General features: G+C 40.4%; 3 protein-coding genes and 1 long non-coding RNA gene across 8 annotated transcripts in view; 2 read left to right on the top strand and 2 right to left on the bottom strand.

Annotated features, from left to right (window-relative positions):
- Nucleotides 1-176: 176 nt before the first annotated feature.
- Nucleotides 177-11,418, top strand: pygma (phosphorylase, glycogen, muscle A). The gene is made up of 20 exons (XM_077547468.1): nt 177-498; nt 3,304-3,405; nt 3,504-3,582; nt 3,710-3,813; nt 4,055-4,186; nt 4,289-4,400; nt 4,476-4,558; nt 6,062-6,205; nt 6,403-6,495; nt 6,606-6,752; nt 7,564-7,727; nt 7,817-7,931; nt 8,039-8,140; nt 8,376-8,523; nt 8,612-8,670; nt 9,279-9,420; nt 9,761-9,968; nt 10,442-10,576; nt 10,722-10,788; nt 10,890-11,418. Exons 1-20 carry the CDS (start codon nt 256-258, stop codon nt 11,037-11,039), a joined length of 2,529 nt encoding a protein of 842 aa, XP_077403594.1. The 5' UTR covers nt 177-255; the 3' UTR covers nt 11,040-11,418.
- Nucleotides 3,517-21,625, bottom strand: LOC144036661 (uncharacterized). Its single transcript, XR_013288687.1, has 9 exons — nt 21,420-21,625; nt 20,545-20,670; nt 19,776-19,990; nt 18,050-18,137; nt 17,742-17,880; nt 9,745-9,987; nt 6,042-6,197; nt 4,018-4,181; nt 3,517-3,782 (listed from the first exon to the last, which is right to left on the bottom strand). It is a non-coding gene; the product is annotated as an uncharacterized LOC144036661 (long non-coding RNA).
- On the top strand, nt 14,824-23,145 carry slc22a6l (solute carrier family 22 member 6, like). Its single transcript, XM_077547474.1, has 11 exons — nt 14,824-15,091; nt 16,845-17,384; nt 17,468-17,571; nt 17,708-17,862; nt 17,952-18,120; nt 18,900-19,023; nt 19,119-19,234; nt 19,815-20,029; nt 20,526-20,634; nt 21,334-21,537; nt 21,630-23,145. The coding sequence occupies exons 2-11, from the start codon at nt 16,986-16,988 to the stop codon at nt 21,715-21,717; spliced, it is 1,683 nt and encodes a 560-aa protein (XP_077403600.1). The 5' UTR covers nt 14,824-15,091; nt 16,845-16,985; the 3' UTR covers nt 21,718-23,145.
- A 1,633-nt stretch (nt 23,146-24,778) lies between these two features.
- nrg2a (neuregulin 2a) overlaps nt 24,779-27,058 on the bottom strand; it is an 89,616-nt gene continuing 87,336 nt past the window's right edge. For all 5 annotated transcript variants that reach the window (XM_077547470.1, XM_077547471.1, XM_077547469.1 and 2 more), the window contains one exon: nt 24,779-26,479. In XM_077547470.1, the coding sequence (XP_077403596.1) occupies nt 25,813-26,479 (667 nt within the window). In that variant the 3' untranslated portion in view covers nt 24,779-25,812. The remainder of the gene's footprint in view (nt 26,480-27,058) is intronic.

The raw sequence follows: 27,058 nt of genomic DNA, 5'->3' as shown, positions 1-27,058 counted from the left end.
TCTGATTCATTTGTCCTCATCCTTGAGAATGGCTGTTAGTGAGGCCTATGGTTTAAAAGTTACTCAGCTGCTCCACCCTCGACCAAATCTACACACTAGCCCCGCCCTCTTTGTAATATTTATAGTAGCGCCTTTAAAAAGCTGAACCCAAGCCCGCTTTGTCCTGCCTCTCTATCTGTGTGTCTGGGCCTGGTGGCGCTTGCTTAAACGCGAAACATTCTCCCACAGGTCTCGGCTAGCAAACCCTGAGCCGCCATGTCCAAACCGTTGTCCGACCATGACAGGAAGAAGCAGATCTCCGTGCGAGGCCTGGCCGGTGTTGATAATGTCACCGAGCTGAAGCAGAATTTCAACAGGCACCTCCACTTCACGCTGGCCAAAGACAGAAATGTGGCGACAAGAAGGGATTACTACTTTGCTCTTGCCCACACCGTGCGGGACCACTTGATCGGCAGGTGGATCAGAACCCAGCAGCACTACTATGAGAAGGATCCCAAAGTAAGTTAAAGTCACGACATGAGCAAATACTTGAGATCCAAAGTCATGTGAACTGCCTTGAATGCACCCATTTGGTAGTGACAAAAAAATATATATATTTTGTGGTTACATTTTGTTTAAATACTCCATCTTAAATCCTCCTGCTAAACGACAGCCATTTTCCATTGCATACAAGCAAAAGGTTTCTCATTCCGCAGCTGTATTGGAGCAGCCCGGGTACGATCTAATGCCAGGGCATGACATTTAAACTTCACAAGGGCTTCTTAGCAGTCTGCTGCTAAGCTTCCATTCTTACGGCGCGTTGAAACATTAAACCTCTCCGTGACCTTCTGCTCCTATTCCGCCTCACCATAAAGCACGCTGCCTCCGCTTGTCTCACACGAGCACATGCCTCCAAGGGCACTGGGTTTTCATATCGACGCCCCCGTACAGGTGCACGGCGAGAGAACCTGTACTTACAATAGTAAGCTGACACACGTAATTGCAAATAGTGATTTGGCGGCCAAGTGAAAGCAATATCAATTATATTTACATGAAGGGAAAATTGTTCTTTGCTATTTAATGTATCACTCTGCAGAATAAAAAGGGATATTTTCTCTCTCTCCCTTTTGTTACATCCAAGAGAGTCATTGTTCTGTCACTTAAGTGCCTTTTGTGTTCACCCAAGCAGGGTGACATTTACTTGAAGAGTGGAATACATTTTTAGAACGAGTTTAATCCAGCGTTGGTAGGATGCAACCTCACACTGAACCGCCCGACCCTCCCGACTGGATCGACCTTGCTCACTGCCGCAGACTGAAAGGTCAAAGGTGAATTCCTTGAAAAGAAACCTTGAACAGAGATGTGAGCTCATGTACAGCAACGCGACTGTGACAGCCATTTGATTTATTGAGGATATTTATAAGTATCAGTTAAAAAGGTAACTAGGACAATTAGACTACCAAGAACTGAAGAAATTGACAAAATCAAAGTCAGTTAAGATCTATTACAAATCCAATCAAATAACTGAACTCTGGCTGTCAGACGACTCTATCATGAGCATTTAATTTTATTATACACAAGTGGGTGAACCATTTCTATCACTCCAGAGTTGAACTCCACAAGGAAAGAATATCCCTCTCAGGCTGACCTTTACAACGACCTCCACCGGAGCTATTTTCGCCAAACCAAAATGTTGCCGTTATGTAATACAGAATGCAATTTGTCCCCTAGTCCCTTCCCTTCTACCCTCTGCTTTTGCTCTTCAGTGGGCTTCCGCCTTCTCAATTTCAGAAGGGGGGAAGAAAAAAAACAAACGCCTAAATGGCAAAGGCCAAACGCCAAACAGGCCCAGGTGGAAGATTACTCATGCATGCAATGTGATTGCAATGAGTATTTTATGGGATACTGTACGTCAAATATGATGGGGGATTGTCTTTTTTGCTTTGGCGATGTAAAGTGATACATAGCATTCGCCGAGTCACCTATTGACGGATTTTCCCCCCATTTTGAAGAAATTTGCTTATTTGCGGTATTTTCACACAATTCCCCACTTATTTGCGATTTCTTTAATGACAGTTGTAACACTGGTAAACACACGTTTTGGTGCCAACAAAGTTTCAACTGGTATGTTGATGTCTCCGAATCTGAATATGACATTTTTGAATTGGTTCTTGTTTTTGGGATATTCCTTAGTTTTATTTTATGTTTTTTAAGTGCTAGAAATATGCTTGTTAGTTATGACATTGGTATGCTCTATATGCTACATCTTTGATGAGGCAGTATCTGCCTTTTCAAGCAAGTTCATACAGTATTCATTTTTTATCCAATATCAGGAAGATGGCAATCGCTACTGCAAAGAGACTTCTATATGCAAATCATGTTTCATATGAGAATTAAAGAAATTTGCCCCAAAACATCTTTACAATAGGCTTTTTATTTTACGGTTCAAAGATCTTCTAATTAGCACATTAACACCTTAGCTGTTGACAATGGGCACTCCTTCAAGACTCTGGCCAAAAGTCAAATTTCCCGCCCTCAGTCAGGGGATGTGACGTCATGCACTCATCGTGTACGTGAAAAAAGGAAGTGTGCAGTTTCATTTTTCAGCCACACGTGGCAGTAGCTATTCGAAATTCAATTTCCTGCAATGAGTAGCTTTAAACAATCATTCTGAAAATTAACAGGTGACGACAAAGGACAAAAATGACTTGTTTTTAACAATCAAAGTACATTTCGCAAACTGTTCAAGCACATTGATTATCAATCAATGAATTGCCAATAATATTGATATCTAAACAAATAGAGCTAATTAAAAGAAATGGATGTCATTTTGAGACTCAGCAGTCCAAAATTACCCCGAAACCATTAAAACATAATTGGCGCTGATCTGTTTTTGTTTTTCATTTGTGATTGGGCCCTGACCCCACCGTATCAGTTCAGTTCAGTTCAGTTGTATTTAACTTTTCAATACATTTGGATTTAATCTGTAAGAACTGTAAATAAAATTTATACGTGAATAGTTTGCAATAAATTTAATTGAATCATTACAGGTTTTTTTTGCTTTTGTTTTTTCCCTATATTTAAGCACAGTGTTAATGTTCAGACTGCATAATGTTACAGCGGTATAAAATAATCTTCAATATATTCTAATGTCTTGTTTTTAATGAACACGAAGGGCTATTGCACTACTGTTCAATACATTTACATTTAAATATAGGCCGTGATGGTGGTACTTGGAGAGCTAAGTATTTTTTTTCAGTGCTACTTGGTGAAAAATGTTTTACAACCTGTGACATATGCACACTATTGTGTTATTTCACGCAGCGTGTGTACTACATATCACTGGAGTTCTACATGGGCCGTACCCTCCAGAACACCATGGTCAACCTCGCACTGGAAAATGCCTGTGATGAAGCCACATACCAGGTGAAAGCAAAAGGCTTTATGTTTTTAAACCCCCGTGTACATTTTAAAACGGTTTCTTAAATTAACATCAGTGTATGCGTGCACTCTGGAATCTTTAGTTGGGTCTGGACATGGAGGAACTGGAGGACATGGAGGAAGACGCTGGTTTGGGAAATGGTGGACTTGGCCGACTAGCCGGTGTGCTTTTTATTACCCTAACACAATTTAATTATTCAAATCTTTACTACAATGACTCACTCACTTGAATTTGCACAGCTTGTGGAAGAATGATTATGTTGTTCATATGCTTTGTGTTGACTTCCAGCCTGTTTCCTGGACTCCATGGCGTCCCTCGGCCTGGCTGCCTATGGTTACGGTATCCGCTATGAATTCGGTATCTTCAACCAGAAAATAATGAACGGCTGGCAGGTTAGTAACATCGGCAATTTCCCTCTTTTCTTTGAAAAAACAAAAACATGTACAGAATTTTCTTGGGTCTTATTTGAGAACAGATGTGGGTTCAGGCAACCTAATGGCATAAAGTGAATAATAACCATAATTATGTGTTATCATTATCTTGTCTTGATTGTCCTTGTCATTTTCCGGGTCTGACTCAGCTTCGAACGTACTCACCTAATGAGTGTTTTTCACTCGCAATGTCATTATGAAGGTTGAAGAGGCTGATGACTGGCTGCGCTATGGCAACGCCTGGGAGAAGGCACGTCCTGAGTACATGCGCCCTGTGCACTTCTACGGCAGGACCGAGCATCACCCCGAGGGTGTCAAATGGGTTGACACTCAGGTGAAAAAAAAGAAGAAGAAAAAAATATATATATTTATAGAGCTATCAGGAGTCAAATCTAAGAATCTGAAATGTCTCTCTCCTCCTGTAATTTGTTGGCAGGTAGTTTTGGCTCTGCCATATGACACCCCAGTCCCTGGCTACAGAAACAACGTAGTCAACACCATGAGGCTGTGGTCTGCAAAGGCACCATGCGAATTTAATCTGAAAGACTGTATGTGTCTTGCTGACAGTTTTTGGTTTCGCACCATTGAAAGCTTTTGCAAATTCAATTTTGTTTGCTTTGCAGTCAATGTTGGTGGTTACATTCAGGCTGTGTTGGATCGTAACCTGGCTGAGAACATCTCCCGTGTGCTGTATCCCAATGACAACGTAAGAAAGGAGGACTAATTAGATTTTTTTTTTTTTTATCTTTATACAGCCGACATGCGACATTGCTCCTATTCAGGTACGTATCTGAATCTTAAAAGATGGATTTCCATAATCTGGACCTCAAGGACCTGAGGGTCTTCGTCTTCAGCTGCCTTTTAAATCTGACATAAGACCTGACCACCATGCGTCGCCTCCCTACAGGCTCCAGATGGAGGATTTGCTTGATAACCCTAAAGCTTTAGCTATAAACCGTGTCATGGTAATTTATGTCTGAGCAAGTGAGGGCAGAAAGTGGTTGGCCCAATATTTAGGCACCGTTTGGATCTAATTTTAGCCAACAAGCACTGCTGTTGGGTTATGTTGTCGATTTCTATCTACGAGAATGGAGTGATAGAAATGAGTACGTCTATTGGGATACATTCAGCTGATTTCTTCGTAAACTACAAAGTCATGCACTTTGTATCGTCATTTATTTATTAATGTCATGTTTTATTTCACGCAAAAATATGACTTTTGTTAACCGATTTCATGCAAGTGTAGGCTATTGCTACTTTAACAAAAAAATATTACTAGCAGTAAGTAAAGTTTTAAAATCTGCTGAATTTGTTGACCTATATTAATTATGCTTAATTGTTATTACTGGGGATGTTTGATACCACTTTTTTTTCCCCGACCGATACCAGTGTACGTACTTGTTACTCAACTCTTCAGTAGTCATAGATACAGATACAAACTACCAATACCACTAGTACTTTTAATACATAAATATTCTACAAAAAAAATAAACAATGACAGATACTTTTAAAGAAAGACCTATATGTCCAAATACAGAATCTTTCCTTTAAATTGCATGAAATTAATGGCAATTTTCTATTCCTGTCATTTCTAGTTCTTTATTGTAAAACGGCCACAAGATGTGAAATAAGACCTGGTATCGGCCGTTACTCGACCATCCTTACCTCATACAATATAAACTGAGCTTTTTAATTTGTATAGTGCTGTATAGACAACATTTTGGATGCGGCTAAATTTCTAATTTAGAGTCCCTGATCATAAAATGGCCACAAGAGGGCAGGTCACAAGTACCAATACCTTGAAATAAGACCCAGTATTAACCCGATACGATACCTGGTATGGCTACTCGCCCATCACTAATAATTACATAAACATACTGTAAATGCAATGGTGGAAAAAAACATCATCTAAATTTAGTATAATGATCAACAATATTGACATAACCACAATATGATACCATGATGCCGAAAATGCTAAAAGTCCCACATTTTAACCCAATACAAACATTCACTGGACAATACGTTTTTTAAAATATTTGTAAATGGCCTGCCGTTAATATTTGCAAGGCTAGCGCAGAGTGCACGTGCACAATGCAGGCAGATGTGCATAAATGAATGATAAGCACTAAGATCCTATTTTTTTTTTTTTGATGTAATGATGTGTCAAGGTTTAATGGACAAAAACATACTTAAATGTCTCTTTTCTCAGTTCTTTGAGGGCAAGGAGCTGCGTCTGAAGCAGGAATACTTTGTGGTGTCTGCCACCCTGCAAGACATCATTCGCCGTTTCAAGGTCTCCAAGTTTGGCTCCAGGGAGATTGCTCGCACAGATTTCAGCAAACTGCCTGACAAGGTGAAGGGAGGGAAAAAAAACAAAAACAAAATAGTGTCTGTCAAATTGAAACACCCAACCCAATGTCTCTGTGCTTTACTTAAAATTGCCTCTGTCAGTGTGTTAAAGCATTGTTGCAGGGTGATTATCGTACTGAGCACTCCACGACTGTTTCCTTGAACTGGCTCCTGACATCTAACAAAATTGTGTTTCTTTAGGTTGCCATCCAGTTGAACGACACTCACCCAGCTATGGCAATCCCTGAGCTGATGAGGGTTCTGGTTGATGAAGAGAAACTCCCATGGGATAATGTCAGTTGAGCTATTTTATTCAATACTTATGCCTAACAAACAGCACCAGAATTAACTCATATAGTGACCTTCTACACATCAAAACAAGTCAAATATTTCCTTGTGTACAGGCGTGGGACGTGTGCGTGCGTACTTGTGCCTACACCAATCACACAGTCCTCCCAGAAGCTCTGGAGAGGTGGCCAGTGGACCTGTTTGCCCATCTGTTGCCCCGCCACTTGGAAATTGTCTATGAGATCAACCGTCGCCACATGGAGGTTGGTACTGTATATGGCAACATGCTCTGCACATATTGTATGTATCCCTTGTGTTACGAAATATAGATGAGGAATTATACATTGTAGCTGATTGGCCTGCTCATTGATAAGATTCAGGGCAGGAGGTCTGGATGTGCATGCATTCCTTATGTCCAGTGCACGTCTGATTGGAAATGGGAATGACCGCAATTAAATAACAGTAATTTTTAACAAAAACAAACACACGCACACGCACACACACACACACGGGAATACATAAGTAAATTATGCAGGCCTGCGGGTCAATGTTTTTGCAAATTAGAATGCAAAATTAAAAATCATTTCCTGTCTCTGTTTCACATGGCTTGACTCCCCAGTTCAGCCCTTTGGGGGACTAACGGCAGGTCCCGGGTTTCTACACTCCGGTGAACGTGACGGATTCTTTCGCCCCTGAAGCCACCAAACTAAACACCGTGCCCATTTCCCATCAGCCACAAATATTCCAAAGATCATAGCTCGAAGACAAAAAAAATTCAGACGCACAATTTCAGGAGGGAGGAAATAACAAGGTTTAAGACATGCCTCAGTCTACAGTGCGCAGCCGTCCTTTCTGTCAGTTCGGTTTCACTGCCGAGCTGTAGACAGTCGCTTGGGGACCAATGTGCCAAAGCATGAATTAAAGGTGAAAAGTGAAATGGAATTTGCTTTCATTCATCTCTGCCATTTTCACAGCATGTCTAAGTAAAGTTGGGGAGATGCAGTTGTTTACTAACCACGACTAAATGAGAAAGTTATTCTATGAATTTGTATCATTCATCCTTTTATTTGTCAGAACGTTGCTGCAAAATTCCCCGGTGATAGTGACCGTCTGAGCCGTATGTCCCTCATTGAAGAAGGAGGACAGAAGAGGATCAACATGGCCCATTTGTGCATCGTCGGGTCACACGCGGTCAACGGCGTGGCCCAGATCCACTCAGACATCCTCAAAGCGACCGTGTACGACCGCCGCGCTCGTCGCAGTCCATGCACCTTTGGCCGTGAGCCGTTTCATTATTTGTGTGTCACGATTTATGTCTGGCCCGCAGCTTCAAGGACTTCTATGAAATGGAGCCACACAAGTTCCAGAACAAGACTAACGGCATCACTCCTCGCCGCTGGCTGGTGATGTGCAACCCTGGCCTGGCTGAGGTCATCGCCGAGGTTAGCGGTGTTTTTAAACCCACATACCTCACACAGATATCCCACCGTGCATTGTGTGTGAGAAAAACTGCACCCACATACACATTTTCCATTCTCGTCTAATCAAGAGAATCGGAGAGGACTTCATCCGTGACCTGGACCAGCTGCAGCGTCTGCGCAAGTTTGTGAACGACGAAGCTTTCATCCGTGATGTTGCCAAAGTGAAGCAGGTGAAGTCGAGTTCATCTTTTTGATTCTGCGCCACTGTTTGTTCCCTTCGGCTCAATATGCGAACCTCTATTATGTGTTTTTTACAGTCTCGGCATCAATAGGGGTGCCTATCATTAAGAGGATACTTTTTGTTACAGAAGTGTTTTTCTCAATTTGACTAAAGGAAATACAACAACTATCACAATAACAATAACAACTATCAGACACGCTAAAGTCAATCTTGTTATTTTTCAGGAAAATAAACTGAAGTTTTCCGTGCACTTGGAGGAGCACTATAAGGTTAAGATCAATCCAAGCTCCATGTTTGACATTCAAGTCAAGAGAATCCACGAATACAAGAGGCAGCTCCTCAACTGTCTGCACATCATCACCTATTATAACCGTAAGCTTTCGACATTCATTTGAATTCACATCACAACAGTGATTAACAGGGCTGCCTAAGTGCTGAAATCTCTTTATATTGCTGCCAGGAATCAAGAGAGAGCCCAACAAGCAGTGGACACCGAGAACCGTTATGATTGGAGGAAAGGTATGTGCATCAAAGGAGAAGTCAACCCCCCTTAAAAATTCTTGACAATAATAAGTGCAGCCCCACTAGTCTAAATATTGTATTTTTTGTTCATATTGTGTGTGGAATATAAGCTAAGCAGCAAAATCCAGCACTTTTTATCAATATCAGAAGGTGGGCCGTTTTGGCACCTGCTGTCGAATGAAAATGACATCACAGTTGCTCAGGTCTCAGGTAACAGAGATTGATAAAAATGGCAGAATTTTGCTTCATAACTCGTATTTCCACAAATGTAATATTCATCAGAATGCCATGTTTTGACTAATAAGGTCACATAGAACATATTATTGTCAAGAAATGTTTAAGGTTGACTTTAAACTAAAAATTGTCGTGGGAAATTTTGGAGTTTGCACATGCAAGGAATCTGAAGTCAAATTCCCACCTAAAAATCTTCCTTAGTAAATAAAGTTTTAAGGAAGGTAGCTTCCAAAACAGTTGAAAAATCGGGTAGAAGAGGTCAACAAGCATCCCGGAATGAAATGTATTGTGTTGGACTTTGAGGCCCCGTTGTCAGCGGGTCTTGTTTGCAGCTGTTAACCACAGCTAGCGTGACGTGTGATTTGTTGCAGGCCGCTCCTGGCTACCACACTGCCAAGATGATTATTCGTCTGATCACAGCTATCGGCGAAGTGGTCAACAATGATCCTGTGGTGGGAGACCGGCTCAAAGTCATCTTTTTGGAGAACTACAGAGTCACACTTGCTGAGAAGGGTATGCCACGCCCCCTTTTGCACTTACCTGCTTTGCTTGCACATCCCGCTGTTACTTTGGTCCCCAGCAGAGGGAGGAAAAAAAACATGGTTACAGGTAGTGGAATCAAAAAATATGGGTTTGTGGGCCAAAACCGGTCTACTAGTAGGTTTAATCTCCACAGGAGGAATTTGAAACACACACCGTCTTATTGCCATTAATATCAAAGATGCTCCCATTTTACTAGTCCAGCCCACTTGACATCAAGTTAAACAGCATGCGACACCGGGTCTTTTGAACTCAAATGCATTTGACACCCCTTTTCTACAGTCGCTGACCGCTTACCTCTGTCATCTTTCAGCCATCCCAGCTGCTGACCTCTCCCAGCAGATCTCTACAGCGGGCACCGAGGCCTCCGGCACTGGCAACATGAAGTTCATGCTGAACGGCGCTCTGACCATCGGAACCATGGATGGAGCCAATGTGGAGATGGCTGAGGAGGCGGGCGAGGACAACTTCTTCATCTTTGGCATGAGGGTGGACGACGTTGATGAAATGGACAGGAAAGGGTAAGGAGACAGCTTCCATCTGGCCAAATCATATAATCATAAATTAACACCATGCACTACAGTGGTTACATTAATAAAATTCCTTATGAGATGTACTGTATAAAATGTGTTTGCTTTAAAAGATTATGATTCTCAATCAAGGCAATATTGCTATAGCACTTGTAATGGATTTTGGAATATGCGCCCCCATAAGCGCACACTTCATTTCATGACAAATATTTTGTTGCTGTACAATAAACATCTTGAAATGTTTTGCACTTGGACTATAAACAAAGCAATTTCTCAATTGCACTTTGAGCAATCGCGACATCATTATCCTCACTGTACCATCTCTCACGTAGTGAAGATATTCTCGACACTGTGTTTGCCCTTAGGGATCTGGCCTATGCAGCTGTATAGACATTGGCAAATCTTAAATGAACTTGTTACTATGGAAATGCCAAGGTTTTATTTTTCTGCGACTGTGCCTGTAGATACCATGCTCACGAGTACTACAATCGCCTGCCGGAGCTGAAACAAGCCATCGACCAGATTGCCGGAGGCTTTTTCAGCCCAAAGCAGCCTGACTTGTTCAAAGAAATCGTCAACATGCTGATGCATCATGACAGGTAAAAGCATCTCATATCAAAAAACAGCCATAAAAGTAGCAACACGCATGGCTATAAATGTGCATGTCGGTGGAATTACCGCAGAGACTAATCATGTACCTGCTGATTTTTCATCATCAAGTTAATTGTGTTATTTTCTGCACAGATTTAAGGTCTTCGCTGATTATGAAGACTATATTAAAAGCCAGGAGAAAGTCAATGCGCTTTATAAGGTCTGTACAAGGCAATACGCCATGATTGTGATTAAAATGACTTTTCAATTCATATATAGACATCTTATTCATCACTGCCCGTATTATCCTCCTCAACCCAGAACCCCAAGGAATGGACCAAGAAGGTGATCTACAACATTGCTGGATGTGGCAAGTTCTCCAGTGACCGCACCATTGCCCAATACGCCCGTGAGATCTGGGGCATGGAGCCAACACTGGAGAAACTCCCCGACCCTGATAACCTACACTAAACTGTCCACATGACAGCATCATCAACATTATCATAAACATGAACTTGTTGTCTTAACTTCCAGGATAGAGGCTGTGTCAGGCGGTTAAAGTCCATCCAAAAGGTTCAGCCAGTTTCAAATTAAATTCTACTTGCATCAATTCACAGTGCCACAAACAAAACCCATAGCTACACTTTTCAGCCCATTTGCATTTATACACCAAACCACAGCTTGCAGCCAGGTTCAAGGGGTGCAGAGATTGCAATTTAGCTGCTGTGAAGCTGATCAAGGAGCTTTGTGGTGGGCTTTGTGACCTGACTGGTGATTTTCTTTGTGCAAAAGTCCCAACGGCACTCATACGCAAACTCATTCTGAATAAAATGTGTCAAAAATAGCACAACAGCCTGGGTGACTACTTGTTCTTATCTCCATTGAACTGTTGTCCAAAAGCAGACAGATGACCTTATAAGGGATGATATTTGCCATCGGATTGGGGTTATAATGTCAGAGCTCAATTTCACAGTAACAAATCTGCTGCAAAACAGGAATTTCAAACAGGAAATCCAGAACATATGTGCATTAGTTTACATTTTAATCAGCCTTGCAGACAGTTGCTATCTTCGGAACTGTGTTTTCAGGTGACGCAATCAGCAAAAACGAGAACTATTCTCGGTGCTGATAAACGCATACATGTTGGTTTACCAAATGTCCGACATTAGGCTGATATGATCAGCCTGGAGTGTTTGTGGGGACAAGGGTGTTGTAGTGGTTGTCGTTAGTAGGATTTCAGGTATTATTCAGGCTTTTTTCTTTGTTGTTCAATAATTATAGTTGGAAAAATACTCATTACTAACGCAAGCTTTCACCCTACTTTTCTTTTAAGGGCGAAGTCAATCCAAATATTTTATTTACAATATGTTCTTTGCAGTCCGACTAGTATTAACAAGGTATCATGACTAATATTGCGTTTGTGTAATATGAATAAAGCAGCAAATCCACCAATCGTTATCCATCTTAGGCGGCCATTTTGCCAATTGGTGTTGACTGAAAATAACATCACAGTTGCTCAAGTAACGGCTCAAATTGCGAACGTCACATGTCCAAACTTGATTGGCCGTTACCTGAGCAACTGTGATGTCATTTTCAGTCGACAGAAAGAAAAAAAAACAGGTGGACTTTGCTGCTTAATTCATAAGCTATTCCACAAACACAATATTGATCATAAGGCCGTGTAGATCTGATAGTTACCTACAGCTAAGGTGGGTTGCTGTTAAAAAAACAAAACAATAAAGGAAGTTAAATGGAACAAAAGTCATAAAAGTGACATGATCTAAGGGTGTGATTAGTGATTAGCGCATCTTTCTCACTGGTGAGGTTCTGGCTTTGATTTTCATACGGCTGTCCTAAGTGTGGAGTTCAGAAAAAAAGCAATGATCTGGTCTGGTCTCGCCTAGTGCATATTGGGCCACAGTCCTGCAGAAGACTGGACCTTGGACAGGTGGGCTGGAACTTTATTTCCAGTGAAGACAGGATACAACCATACGTTAACGTCAGCTGTTATTGTGGGATTTTCTGATAACATCATGTTACAGAGATGTAATCACACCCGTGAACTTTAGTCCATAAGAACTGTTCACAAGCAGCAGGAGATCTTTTTGAAAACAAAAGAGTAATTCACCATGTCAAGAAAACATAATTTAAATGATTCTCTAGATAGGCCTTATCTGTCTTATCAAGACAAGGACTGACATAAGGTCACGATCAAGCGTTTACAATCTAAACATAAAAAAAAGACATCACCTTGCTGATGTAATAAAATGAATTCAATAAGAAAAGGAGGTTTGACTGTCACAGACGTTTGGAATCAAAGAAGGCTCACGGTGAGCAAATCGTAGGTGATAGAAGTCATTTTAAGTGTATAGCGAATTGTGAAGTCACAGCTCGAAAAAGTTGCCTGAGACCAAAACTGATTACTGTCTTTGTGGTCTAAAAAAAAATAAGACATTTTCACAGACCCTCCTCCTTTAGTTACAGCTAATGTGGTACAAGGAATCAACTGTCTTATTTATGATATCATATTGGTGACAGCACACTATGACATTGTTTGCAAAGCATTTGAAGTTTAAAGTGAAGCATACTGGTATGCATATTTCAGACACTTCTAAAAATTCTCAGAACGGTTTGAGTCAGTTTGGACAAAATGCTTGATACTCAGACTACATAAACAATGTTTGCTAGCAAAAACACACTTCTCTGAGCATGTGCGTTAACGGCACGTGTTTTTTCTTCTTCCTTCTTTAACAGCGTGTAGACATTTCACAACAATGTGAACAGCCTGTAAATCATTGGTATATAAACTGTACTGGAAAACGTGATAAAATTATGTCATTCATTTGATTATAATCTGCTTCTATTTTGTGAGGGAGAACTAAAAACAGCACGCTTTGCAGTTATTGTACCTATATTAGCATATTTGAAAGGACATTTCACATTTTGCCAAGTTCAGAAAATGTTCATTAAGAGCTCATTCACATGGTTCAAACTTGTGGACTGTCAGCGCTACATGAAAAATGGTATGTATTGTTTTTGGCTTCCGTTGCAGACAAGAGGTCAAAGGTAAATGATCTTACCTGTGTCAACAGTATTTGTAACTAGTAACAGAGTGAGCAGCGCAAGGCAATGGGAACATAAATATGTTACTACTGTCAATGTGGTGGCAGTCACATTTGAACCCTGCAATAAAACGGAAGACGGCATGTCGGCGTATCTGATTTTACACGTTTAAAGTCCAAACTCACATTTAATTCTATTATGAATGCTGAAAATAAAAGAAAGTATCTTATTGGCATATTTTTAAGGCCGTATTAAATTAGCCTACACTGCTGCACTGCCAAGTCTGCTCCTTTTTTCATAAACACAGATTATTTAGAGGTCCCATGCCTTAAACCCCCTTACAACCATTTTATGACATAAAGGTTGACATATATGACATTTTTTTAATAGATGACTAATATTAATAGACTTATAATAATAAGATCTGGTTCTTTTTCTCAATCAATTTTAAATGAATGAACAACAAGCCTATCACAGAATAGCTTATTTACATATCGAGTATTGATAAGAAGAATCCAACCATCACCAACTAGATAAAGTACTAGAAGATCTTTTGCAGGTGAACCTAATGAAATTTCTGGTGCGAGGTCTGTAGCTTTACATGTATTAACGCTTGGGGATTCAAAAGTTACCCAAATAGGAGTTTAAAGGACAACGCTGTTCAGGATGTGACTGTCACAGCTGAATCAACTTATTTTTTGTTTTGTTTTGCTTCGATGCACCTGCAGCTTCATTCAGGCTGACACCTCATGCTGATCATTACACAAGTGCATGCATTCCTCAAAACTATTCAGCAGGACAAAACTCCAGAGGTTTGGGTTAGTACTCCAATAATGGCAAGATGACACTTATCAATTTATATATATTTGCCATGCAAAGGTATGAGATTTTCCACACATACACTTAAGATTGTTTTATTTTGATTTTTCAAATCCAAAAAGTGTCCCCTTTCCTAATGTTATGGATGATTCTGATTAAAGTATCAAACCAATGTGCCTCGATTTGCAGATCTTTGGAAATGCTATTGTTCTACTGGAGGAAGCCAAACAAAGTAACAACAAAGAATTTAGAGACTTCAACACATTAAATAACTAATGAGGAGAGGGGAGTGGAAAATGAGTCGGTATCTGCCCACTTTTGCTCCCTTGCCTGACCAGACTTTGATCCTGTTCATCTAAGACTCTGCATTCAAGCTGTGTGTTAAGCGAGTGGGCTGCTAAGACCTCGTGCAGCCGGCTCAATAGCACCGCCAATGATCCAAAGTTCAGAAAAAGCGCTGGAATTTCAGAGCAGATTTGCATTAACATGCAACCACAACGTTACCGACTTCCTTTTCATTTCTTGCTCTTTTTTAAAGTATTTGGTTTGAGTTGACGCGTCTGCGCGATCTCGTGGGAGATTTGAAGTAAAGGCGTTTAAAAAGGCGTACGCTGAAAACTATCATTCATCTCATTCGGCAGGTAAGTCCTTCCCGCATACAGTGAAAAGATCAAGCACAATCCGCTCGATCTCCCACTTTTCAGATTGAGGTTCAGTTTAACACTGGCTGGTATTTGGAGCAGTTCATAATATCATCCACCTTGACTAAGACACCAGTTGTAGGTTAAGTAAAACAATGTCAAAGCATGCTGCTTCACTTTAGATTTGGAGCCTTTCGGTGATGAGCGGTGTTGTGTTTGCTCCAAACAAATCATTGGGCCGTTTGGGAGATTTCAAATGTGCTCTTTATTTTCCTTGTAAAGATAAGGCTCTCTCATCTTGCCACCCTACTCTATAGCCCAGACATATAAAGATTGGCAATATGGGAGATTGCTGTCACACACAGCAGCCAGTCATTTATGCGGCTTCTTTAATGTTGCTCTTGGCAGCAACTTTTCTTCTCGCCTTTTCATCAATCTTGAGGAACGTCCAGTTCTTGGTATGATATCATTGTTGTGCCATATTTTCACCACTTAATGATAACTGTCTTCAGGGTGTTCCGTGGTGTATTAAATCCTTATTTTGTACAATTTTACTGATGGTTACCTTTGAACAAAGAGATCCCTCTGATATTGTCTAAGTTAGAAAAAAAAAAAATCATGAAAGGCCTACTAGAACATCTGAACATTATGCTTAGTCAAAGACACTTTAAATGGTGGCTGGCGTAAATTCACATTTAATGAATTTGTGTGTGATTAGCCCTGAACAAAAACACATTCCCACTTAAGTGGTGAAACCTCTCAAAGATTATTATTATTTTTTTTTTTTTTAAATTGGGTTCAATAGAGTTGTACAGGTTATAGATGTAATAAATGGTGGAAGAAGCCTTCTTGGGGGGTTTAGGGGATGTCAACTGGTCAACTGTGGGCTTGTAAACTCTGTTGAGACTCTAGGGATCAAGATATATATATATAAATGAATTTGACTTGACTTTTTAAATGATTTATCCTGGTCTCCTTTTTATTTATTTTTTAAATATCCACTTTATGGTCGAACCAGCACTATTGCTGATGTTGACATTTCAACTGGTAGAGACTTTACAATCTATCATTTAATTTTTGCAATCTAAAATCCAAAAGTATCTAAAATATTTAAAATGTTTGTCTTCATAAATGATCAAATTATAGTTTTGTTGTACAACCGAATTGCTACGTGCAGAGCGGTTTGCGGTCAGATATAGCCAACAAATTAAATATTTAAATCAAATTCAGTGTTGTGGCCAATTTTTCCATTTCGTATGATTGATCCAAGCCCAAAAATTTGAATCGAATTCAAAACGAAAGCGACAGATTCCTTTCCATGTCACAAATAACCAAATGTCAAATTCAAGGATGCATCTGTCGAGGAAGGACGCATCCTGGGATTGATAACGATACAAATCAATGACTATCATAATCAATGTATATGATAAGTAAAAATCGATGGGGACGGGTTACTAATAAGCCATGGCTTCTACCCGTCAGCTCTTCTTTCGGATGTCAATGTTGCAAGTGATATTATGTGATCGATGTAAACTGTAATGTGTCCGAAAGGAAAAAAATTAATAAAACAAAACTTTCATTACCAATTCAGGATTAGAAAAATAGCCAAAGAAAAAGACAAGATAAGATAAGATCACGAGATAAACTGTCAATTTGTTTGTACAAGGATTTTGTTAGATTTTTAAGATGTACACAATATGCATTTAAAAGAATTAATGCAACAAAATAACTGGCCATGTTTATTTTCCTACAGGTATTGACGAGGGGAATGTTGATCACGACCACAACATTAGCAATGTCTTTGGAACTTAGCTACTAGAACTCCTGGTGCCATCAACCATTTTGTGGAGATCCGGACAAAACACACACACACACACGCACAGACATCTTAAATATGCCATTTGGTGACCTTCTTGAGCAGGTGGGCAGCACAGGCCGTTTTCAAATCGTGCACGTCACCCTGCTGTGCATTCCAGTGCTGCTGATGGCCAGCCACAACCTGCTGCAGAATTTTGTGGCAGCCGTGCCCCCTCACCACTGCAGTGCACATGCAAACATCTCCCAGCTACAGCTCAGCCCGCAAGAAATCTTGACAGTCACTGTGCCTTTAGACCAAACCGGCAAGCATCAGAGCTGCCAGCGTTACGTTGCTCCACAGTGGCACCTCCTGGACAAGAATGGCACTTTAAAACAAGAGGGACTTGAAGAATATGATTTGGAAGCAAGTCTCCAGGAATGCACAGATGGATGGTCCTACAATATGACTGGGATGACCTCCTCAATCATTGCGGAGGTGAGGCGAGGTTCCTGCCTTGTCCTGCTTGGTTTCCTAATAATCAGCGTGGGTGTTGAAATGTTGTTCAATTGTGTGTTCAGTGGGATTTGGTGTGTGATCTGCGCTCTTTGAAGCAAATGGGCCAAACTGTCTACATGGGAGGTGTTCTCGTGGGATCCATTGTCTTGGGAAGTCTTGCAGACAGGTAAAAAACGTCTTTAGATGATGAAACTTAACACTTTTCTCTGACGGTTCGTATTTGTCTTTTCGAAAAAGTAAAAGTCATTCTTATACGAGAAACATGCATTGAGGCAACGACGGTATCTCTGCTATGCTCGCAGGTTTGGACGACGCATCCTATTGATCATTTCTCACCTGCTGATGGCAGTGGCCGGAACGTGTGCCACTTTCTCCACATCCTTCCCCATGTTCTGCCTGTGCCGCTTCGGTTGTGGAATGGCGCTGTCAGGCCTGGGCCTCAACACCTTCTCTCTCAGTAAGCAATTCAATTTGGCTGGGAAATAACACAAGGCCAAATGAGCGTGTTGCATCTAAACAGAACACTTGATTTTTCTTGGAAAAAAGTTGTGGAGTGGATCCCGACCCGTGTGCGGACCGGGGTGGGCACTCTCACAGGTTACTGTTACACGTTGGGACAGTTACTCCTGGCGGCCAACGCTTACTTCATTCGAGACTGGAGGTGGTTGACGTTAGCCGTGTCTTCACCCTTCTATGTCTTCTTCATCTACTCATGGTGAGATGATGAGCGTCCTGCAAGGATTCAATAAATAACAAAAGACGTTCATAATCATAATAATAATCATAAGCATAATAATGCATCAGACTTATATATCGCTTTTCTATCTAATCAGACACTTTACAATAGAATGGATACATTATTCATGCACTTAGACATCCACACTGTATAGATAGACATAGAGGGCACAACATCCAGCACAGCTATGAGGACTAAGATTTTTAGTACTTTTTTTTTTTATGATTATTTAGCTACACTGTACGAGCTTAAGTCTAGGAACATTAACACTGCACTTCAATTAAGAAAAATATAAAACCGTATTTAAATTGTTAAATCAAAATATATTGCACATACACAGTAGTCCTTAAACAAATGTTTGGGGGGAAAAAATGCTCTAAAATATTATATATATAACTGAACTGTACCTAACAAATGTACCATACTGAAATGAAAAGAAAAAAAAAGTTGAACAGCGTAATCAGGAACAGCGATTTTGTTATTGTTAAAACAATTACGGTACAAAAGATTTTAAAATTGTGCTTTTTACCTTCTGCTACCTAAATACTTAAATATTCAAATTTAATTGGTAATTTTTTTTTTTCATGGCCAATTTTAGTCTCTCGCCTACCCTTAATAAAAAACATAAATCAATACTCTGTGACAGCGGCAATCAAAACGGAGATTTTTTTAGCTCCTCTGTTAGACTCATATCATACAGATTTGGCTAATGATGTGAAAGCAATATTTGGACTGTAAACGAATGCGCTCTTATACAGGTGGTTTCATGAATCTTCAAGATGGTTGGTCCTGAGCCAAAACTATGACAAAGCCATCGAGAACCTTAAAAGTGTCGCTAAAATAAACGGACGTCGCGAGGAGGGAGACAAAATTGACATTAAAGTAGGTGAAAATGTTAAGCGTCCTAACTTCACCATTTTCTTGTGTTGCATATAGAAACTGAGATTGATTGAGGATGACTTTCTCTTTGAATAAAGATGGTGCAAGAGTCCATGAAGAAAGAGATGTCATGCTCACAGGGCTCCTATACTGTCTTAGATCTGTTCCGCACTCCCACCATGCGCTCGATGACAATCTGCCTCAGTGCTGTCTGGTGAGCAAACACTCACACGCACTCTACTTATTTGCTCCCAAAAGCGTATCAATACATTCCATTTTAAATATTACCATGCTCCCAAAGACGTATTTATACATTTTTTGTATGTGTTTTTTAAAAAAAAAAAATTATGCTAGAACATACAGAAGGCTTTGATGCAGCAACTGAAGAGAATGCTGCCTTGAAGCAATGGTAGTTATTACAAAAACGGCCAGCAGGTGGCAGCAGAGTATAAGAAATTAATCAGGGTCATGTTGCAAAAGAAACAAATTTGTGAATAATGATGAAACTTAGCTATATTCTTATGCTAATTGCTGCAAAATCGAAACAAATAGAAATATACTTTTTTTTCCCGCCCTGATCTTTCTTTTGGTAGGTTCCATGTTTTTATAGCAATAGAACACAATATTTTGCGGGCCATGAAGAATCAGTCAAAATCCAATAAAACAGCCGTGAGCGAAGGGGGTTGCTTCAGTGAAAATGTTTCCGAGTGAATGAGTTAAAATTATTTTTTAAAAAATTGAAGCTCTTTGCTCACCTTGAAAGTGGAAAGGACTCTTTTCTGTCTCTTCCACAGGCTATCAACAAGCTTTGCCTACTATGGGCTAGCAATGGACCTCCAGAAGTTTGGGGTGGACTTCTACTTAATCCAAGTCATCTTTGGGGCTGTGGACATTCCCGCCAAGGTCGTCATAACTGTGACGATGAGCTTTATCGGACGACGTCCATCCCAAAGTGGTGCACTTATTTTAGCTGGAATCACAGTACTGATCAACCTCATGGTACCTTATGGTATGACATAACACATTGTATGCTTGCAAGTTGTATACGAACAGTTAGGAAGCTGTTAAGGGGGGGAGATTCAAAGAATTTTTTTTGATAAAGAATATACAATCTAATATACAATCTACTTCCTAACAACTTAACTAATATGATCCAGACTTAGAACGTTCACTTTCAGGTTTGATTCATGAATTAAGTGTGCCCTCTGCTGGTTACTGATAAAACATACAAAATCATTGAATCACAACGTGGTACAACTATACTGAAGGCAAAAAAAAATCTAAATTTGGACTTGGAAAACTGTTAAAAAATGTTTTCATAAGTAGGAGTAAACTGTGTAAAAAAATTAATAAATAAATATATATATATATATATATATATATATTTTTTTTTTTTAAAGCTTAAAAAAACAAATCCCTTAAAAGCTGCAATCTAATGGTTGTGTGAACAATGAACATACTAACTCATATTAACTAAGCTTAAGTGATCTGACTTAAATCCGCAGACCACCAGACGCTGCGCACCTCACTGGCTGTCGTGGGTAAAGGCTGCCTCGCTGCTTCCTTCAACTGCTGTTACCTTTACTCTGGAGAGCTCTTCCCCACCATAATTCGGTAAGTCAAAGTGAGTTCCAATCAAACGCTAGTCTGCTGGAAAAAAAAAAGTTGTTCATGTTGTCGCACATGTACACAGGAACATAAGCTCATTAAGACAATCAGAACCTCAGCTGAGCAATTTTCTCCTTGACTATTTGAGCAGCATAATCAGACTGACAAGCCACTCAAGAACGATTACGTAATGCTTCAAATGACATTATGTCTTATTGTGGAAGTAAAATAGCTGTCATTTGAGTTTGCTGGTCCTCTACTAAGGAGGACAAGTAGGCCTACTATAGAAAATGGATGGATGGAAATTATTTCCAATATCCAGCGACAAGACATTGCAGTCTGTGTGTAGAACCAGCTTAAGGTCAGTGGCCAAGTTACGAGTTAATATTTACTACAGGTCAGGATGTAACCCAGATCATGATGGAAGTAGGTCATGAGAACCCAATGATCTGATATCCTAACATACAGTACACCTGTTTTGTATTGATACCTTCCATCCGCAGATATTCTATTAGGTACATTAAAACAAAAATTACTCAGAAACTGTCAAAATGATGCATACTGATCCATCCAAAATAACTACTGATAAACATTCATTGGCACACATTGCAAATTTCATTCACAGTCTTGTTAGACTGTGCAGGTGTACCTACTGCAACTTCAGTTCTCCCACACAATAAGCACAACGTTAACTTTGTACCTCAGTCAGAATGGAATGGGCTGGGTATCGATGATGGCTCGCGTCGGAGCGATGGTGGCCCCCATGGTGCTTCTGAGCGGTGACTACATACCTTGGTTGCCGGGTTTGATCTACGGTGGCGCTCCCATCATCAGCGGAGTGGCTGCCATATTCCTCCCGGAAACACTTGGGTCGCCGCTTCCTGACACGATACAAGACGTGGAAGATAGGTAAAAGGGAAAAAGCATTTTAACATCTACTTGCAGAGTGAATTCATTTAAGAAAACATTGATCCATGTGTGAATTGTCTGTATCAATACAGGGGCTCTGGTAGAGTCTCCAAAATGCCACCAAAGGAAGCAGCTACTCTAAGAGACACGCAGGCGATCCTCTTGAAGCAGGTCATCTGATTGCATCAAAAATGTACAACTTCTGTGTTAATATAAATTGAGTGAGTACTGCTGTTTCTGCAGCTGTTTTTGCAGTGATTTTATTTTATTATGGAGACCGATGCTAGTTATACACAGGTCAATCGTGGGAAGAAGAAAAAAACCTAGTTGAACTGTAGAATTGATAAATTTTTTTGTATCGAAAAATCAAGCAGTTCTTTACATATTAAAAAAAAAAAAAAAACTTTGCAGCGTATATGCTTTGTAGTCTGTTTTCATTTGAAATACTGTAGTACAAGTACAACTGCACTGTGCAGTGAACATATTACTCCTTAGACTTAATGGTTACTTGCAAGCTACAACAGTATGTCAGATTTACAGTAATACATGCAAGCAAATTTATAGGACCAAATATGCAAAACTAGATAATAACAAACTTGACAACGAAAAACATTTTGTATGGATAGCAAGATTACATTTGGTAACGTAAAATCAAGCTCTAATTCCACCATATACTCACAAAAAGTTAGGAAACTCGACCAAAACGTTGACAGTTGGACATGAGCTTTCATACTTTCTAGCTAGCACCCCCAAAAAAAGGTAAACAGGTACGCTAACGATAGCCAAAGTTGCTAACGCTCAGTAACACGTCAGCCAGGTACCTGGCGGACGTTAATTTAGGTCCCCATTTAGTTACATTTTAAACCCTGACACAAGCCAGAGTTAATAAAAATACCAACTCAGGTAAAATAGTATCCAGGACAAGTCTAAAGTGTTACTTGTGGTTGGAAATGATTATACTCTTTTGAAGAGGTTTCCATTTAAACATGTCTTGTTCCCAGCAGGTTTAAATGTTGATACAATGAAACAGCGACATCCAGCGCATGTCTGTGTTATTGCAGCAACATGTCAAAACAATGTACATTTTCTGTGCGTAGTCTTCCATGTCCTTTTTTTCCCTTTATTTTTTATTTTTTTAAATATATTTTTTCCTTCGGTCGTGTTATCCATCATACATTATTTCACATCTGACCCATTCTGTTCCGTTATATTTTTACTGATGTTTCCATTTGCTGCTAACTTGACTGGCCTTTCGCTTATATTAAACTTTCATGTCTCACCAATGAAGGGGCGTGCATTTTGGTACCTGGGACTTCAAGGGAGGGGTTACCAGACTTATTTAATAGCAACACTATCATATACAATTATAGAAACCATAACTTTAAAAAGATGCAGATAAATATAATACATATGCATATATAGTTTTGCTCAGACCAACCAATCAGAGGACGTAAAAATGTTGCCGGACCACAAAAAGCATGATTGGCTCACTTTTGCAATACGAAAATATTGATCTAAATAAGCAAGTCGTGATAACTTTAGAATGATGCATTTGTGCGATTTATTCACATAGCATATGTCAATAAATAAATTATTTTCTATCATGAATGTGTTTTGTTTGATTGACTTGTATTTTACTGCAATATTATTGCCTGGGCTCCTACTCACCAATTTTGTGATGTGCTCGTTTTGGGATTGGCAGTGCCATCTAGTGGTTTTCATCAATGCTAAAATGCTAAAGTAAACAGAAATAAAGTACACTACAGCATACAGTATTTTATTGCCAGATAAAACACAGCTGTCTGAATAGAATAAAGTTCCGGAAGATTTTAATTTTGTTTAGCAGATAGTACAGGGCATTGTCTAAAAAACTACTTTATTATGTTGCACTCCGCATGACAAAATATGTGGACTATGTTTTTTTTTGTTTGTTTTTTCTAAAGTATAACGTGCGTGTGAACTACCAATCACCATATTAAAATGCCCTCAACAATGTAATTTTGTACACATCCATATTATTATTTGCATCCAAGCAGGGAAATAACTCAAGATGCAGAGCAAACATTTCTGCAGAAATAACTACATCATAAATTGATATGAATAAAGATTTATTTTCCTCATATGAACAAGTGGAATCATTTCTCATTTTATTTTACAATCTATGACAATCTCGCATTGTTTCTTTTGTTTCTAGCATATTCCAGGAATGACATGTGGGGTAGGGGCAAGGGGTGGGGGCTGTATTTTTATTGCTGAATGTTAAATGAAATACACTTTTACTGACTGGAATAGAATTGTCTGCTGCTTTTCTTTTTTTCTTCTTTTTTTAAAACCATGCACCCATCTAACCTTGACCACAAGGACATGCAGAGGAAAGGAGTTTCAAGCCGGCGGGGGTGCGAGGTCAGGTGGAAGTGGGTCTTAAAAATGAAAAGAGGAGACCGTAGCAGGGCATGCCTGGTAGGACCTCAATATGGTGAGTTTTGGCAAAGTGGGGGGGAATCAAAAATTAGTGATAGTGAAATTACCTGCAAGTGACATGTGACCAAAGACCATCCCCATAAAAAAAGACCACTGTGCAATTACCACATAAACCAATTACAAGTGCAGATCAATTGTTATCATGTAGTTTGAATATCAACAGTGAAAAAACGTCTCAAGATTTTCAGAATTTTCTGGGGGATCGAATACTTGATTCTTTGCATCAGGCTGAATTTGATATGACTAAATCTGTCAATAAGACAAAGCGGTAGGTACACAGTACTATCGGAGGAGACACTATTTGGATGCTACTTTACATTACTGGAAGTGTGCATGTAAAAGTGAAGCGCTCGAAACCGAGTGATAAAATAAGTATGTGCACAAGAAAATCAATAGATGGCTTTTTTTTTTTTTTAAACAAAGAAAAATAACTGTGTTAAATATGCATACGCTGTATATCGTGTTGTTCATTCTACACTACAGGCATCACGCACACATCGCACGGTCACCTCTTAGAAAACGATGTCATCAAACAGCAAAATAGAAAGTTTGCATATTTTTGCATTGTATGATCCCTTTCACAGCTAATCCACTTGTGTCATCTCGTTTACTATCCTCCACCTTGACTTTATACGCATGTTGAGGGTACGAGTGGCCAAACAGACTTGAGGTGTAAAAAGGGGGGGTGGGGGGGGGTGGAAATCCTGAGACACTGTGTGGCCTCTAACAGAGACCACAAAAACCAGAATGGACACAGAAGGATGATGAAGTATGGGATTTTTAAGGGGGGAGGGGGTTACGAGTTGAGTGAAAACAGATGCAATCTTTTTGTTTCAGCCACCACCTCTGATGGCAAGGGTCACCCTGTGCCAAGCGGCTCAGTGTTTGCGAGGCTCATAAAAGGCTAAAATGAGGAGAGCCTGTAGGAAAGTTGGGAATGGGGGGCCTTAATGGGGCAGGCTGGGAGGGGGGGAACACATCAAGCAATGACCTGCATAACTTAACACAACCTACCGCAGCTTCACCTGCGCCTACTCAGTGGGTGATTTTTTTTTGGGGGGGGGGGGGGCACAGCTGTGTATTTCTGATGCACACTGGCAAACCCTCAGGGTTGATGCCACCATATTAACAACCATTGGAACTCTTAACGATACATGCAAGCGGGGTGACATGCGCACTTACTTGCTCCGCACATACGCGTGACTCAGATGGCCAAAAAAAAAAAAAAGATCATGGTATTCATTAACCAGGCATTCTATTGGATCCCAAATGAAAAACCCTACAGGTGAGTTACATTGATGTAAACATACACTTTGTGATGACAGTGGTTTATATTGCGTGATATGGAAGGACGTTCCAGTGGGGTGCGACTCCTCAAAGGATGCAACTCGGGAAAAAATAACATTTTCAACCAGAGAGAGAAAACGAAACAAAACAGAACATTAATGTGTATAAAAAATGAGGCGTCCATATAAGAAAGGCTACAAAAACCTCCACTGGCCCTCTGGCATCGGCAAACAGCAAAAGGCACCACAATATTACTCTATTTTTTTCCTTTTTTTTTAACGTTGTGAAAAAACTGGCACATCTTTTTATGCTGTAAATCAAAATGTACATATAAATAGAGTTTTCCCTATAAAAAAGTCTTTGCTGTTAACTAGTAGACAACTTTTGCTAAAATGAAAATAAATATTTCATTTGTTTAGAATATCTGTCAGTTATATAAAATAAAAATATTTCTTATAGATGCAGGTCTATACTATATTGACTTTTTTGTTGGTTCATGGTCACTCGCTAATGGGGTGTAGTGTCCGGTTTGGAGCGGGAGTGTGTAAGTCTTGTTTGCATGTTCCCATGCGCACTGTGCCGCCCCGACGACTGAGGAGTCCGAGTGTCCGCCGGCCTGTAGATGGTGGAGGGCTCGGCGTTCATGTTCTGCATACTGAGGAAGGGCGTGCTTTCGCCGTCCTCCTCCGACTCGCTTCCTGTTAGGCAGCTCCGGGAGCCGTAGTCCCGGGAGGCCTCGTATCCGCGCGGGGCCACGTGGCCGTTCAGTCTGGATCTCCTCCAGCGCCGGCTATCGGGCGCGCCGGGTCTCTTTGGTTGCTCCCTCGAGGAGAGATACTCATGGGTGGTCTCATAGTCTTCGTCCTCCGCCAGCCGGTAGGGGCTGGAGGGCAGGCTGCCCCTGCTGTCGTTGGGATAAGTGCGCCGCTGCTGCCGCTGCTGCCGCTGCTGCCGGTAGGCCTCCTGGCACTGGGCGTCGTGGAGGGGCACTTGGTAGCGGCGCAGCAGAGGCTGGTTGTCTTCCAGGGGGTACGGGTTGCGGACGGCGGGAGGGAGGGACATGGCGTGGCTGGCGTTGGGAGAGGTGATCTGGAAGGTAGGCACCTGCGGGGGCAACGAGTAATGGAAATCCTCTGGCGAGAGGCGGGCTGGTGTCGTTAGGGCTGACACGTATCTGTCGGCGGGAAGGAAAAAGAGAAAGGAACTGTCATCTGGTTCTCTGAGTGTTACGTAACACATATATAAGATTGTGACTTGAATTTCTCCTTAAGGGAAATTATGAGTATAATTGACTACTCTATTACTCATAGGTGCCAATGTAAGTGTTTTATGTCTGTATGAATCAGCCTTGTGATTGACATGTACTCAGTCCAGTCTCTCATCATCATGGTTCATCTGTGGATGTGTTCACACAATCTGAAAACAGTTGGGTAAAAAAACTAAACCAATTATGGGTCAAAAATGGACAGATCCTCTACTTGGGTCATTTTGAGTCAAAACTTACTGTCATTTTGTATACAACCCAGTAATTTGGGTCAGATCCTCTACTTGGATCATCATCCTTTGGTGTTCCCCAAGGGTCAATTAAAGGTCCACTTCTTTTTTCCATTAAGTATTTTAATATATATTTTAGGTGATGCTGATTGATTGCAGATTTCATTCCACGGAAATAATTATGGTTTTGATATTGGTACTTCAAAAAGACCAACGTAACAATAAGAACACCAAAGTGTGGACCCCAAAAAAGTTTTAC

This window comes from Vanacampus margaritifer, chromosome 16, assembly GCF_051991255.1.
Source record: "Vanacampus margaritifer isolate UIUO_Vmar chromosome 16, RoL_Vmar_1.0, whole genome shotgun sequence".
NCBI classification, from domain to species: domain Eukaryota; kingdom Metazoa; phylum Chordata; class Actinopteri; order Syngnathiformes; family Syngnathidae; genus Vanacampus; species Vanacampus margaritifer.
This window is presented reverse-complemented; position numbering and strand designations above follow the sequence as displayed.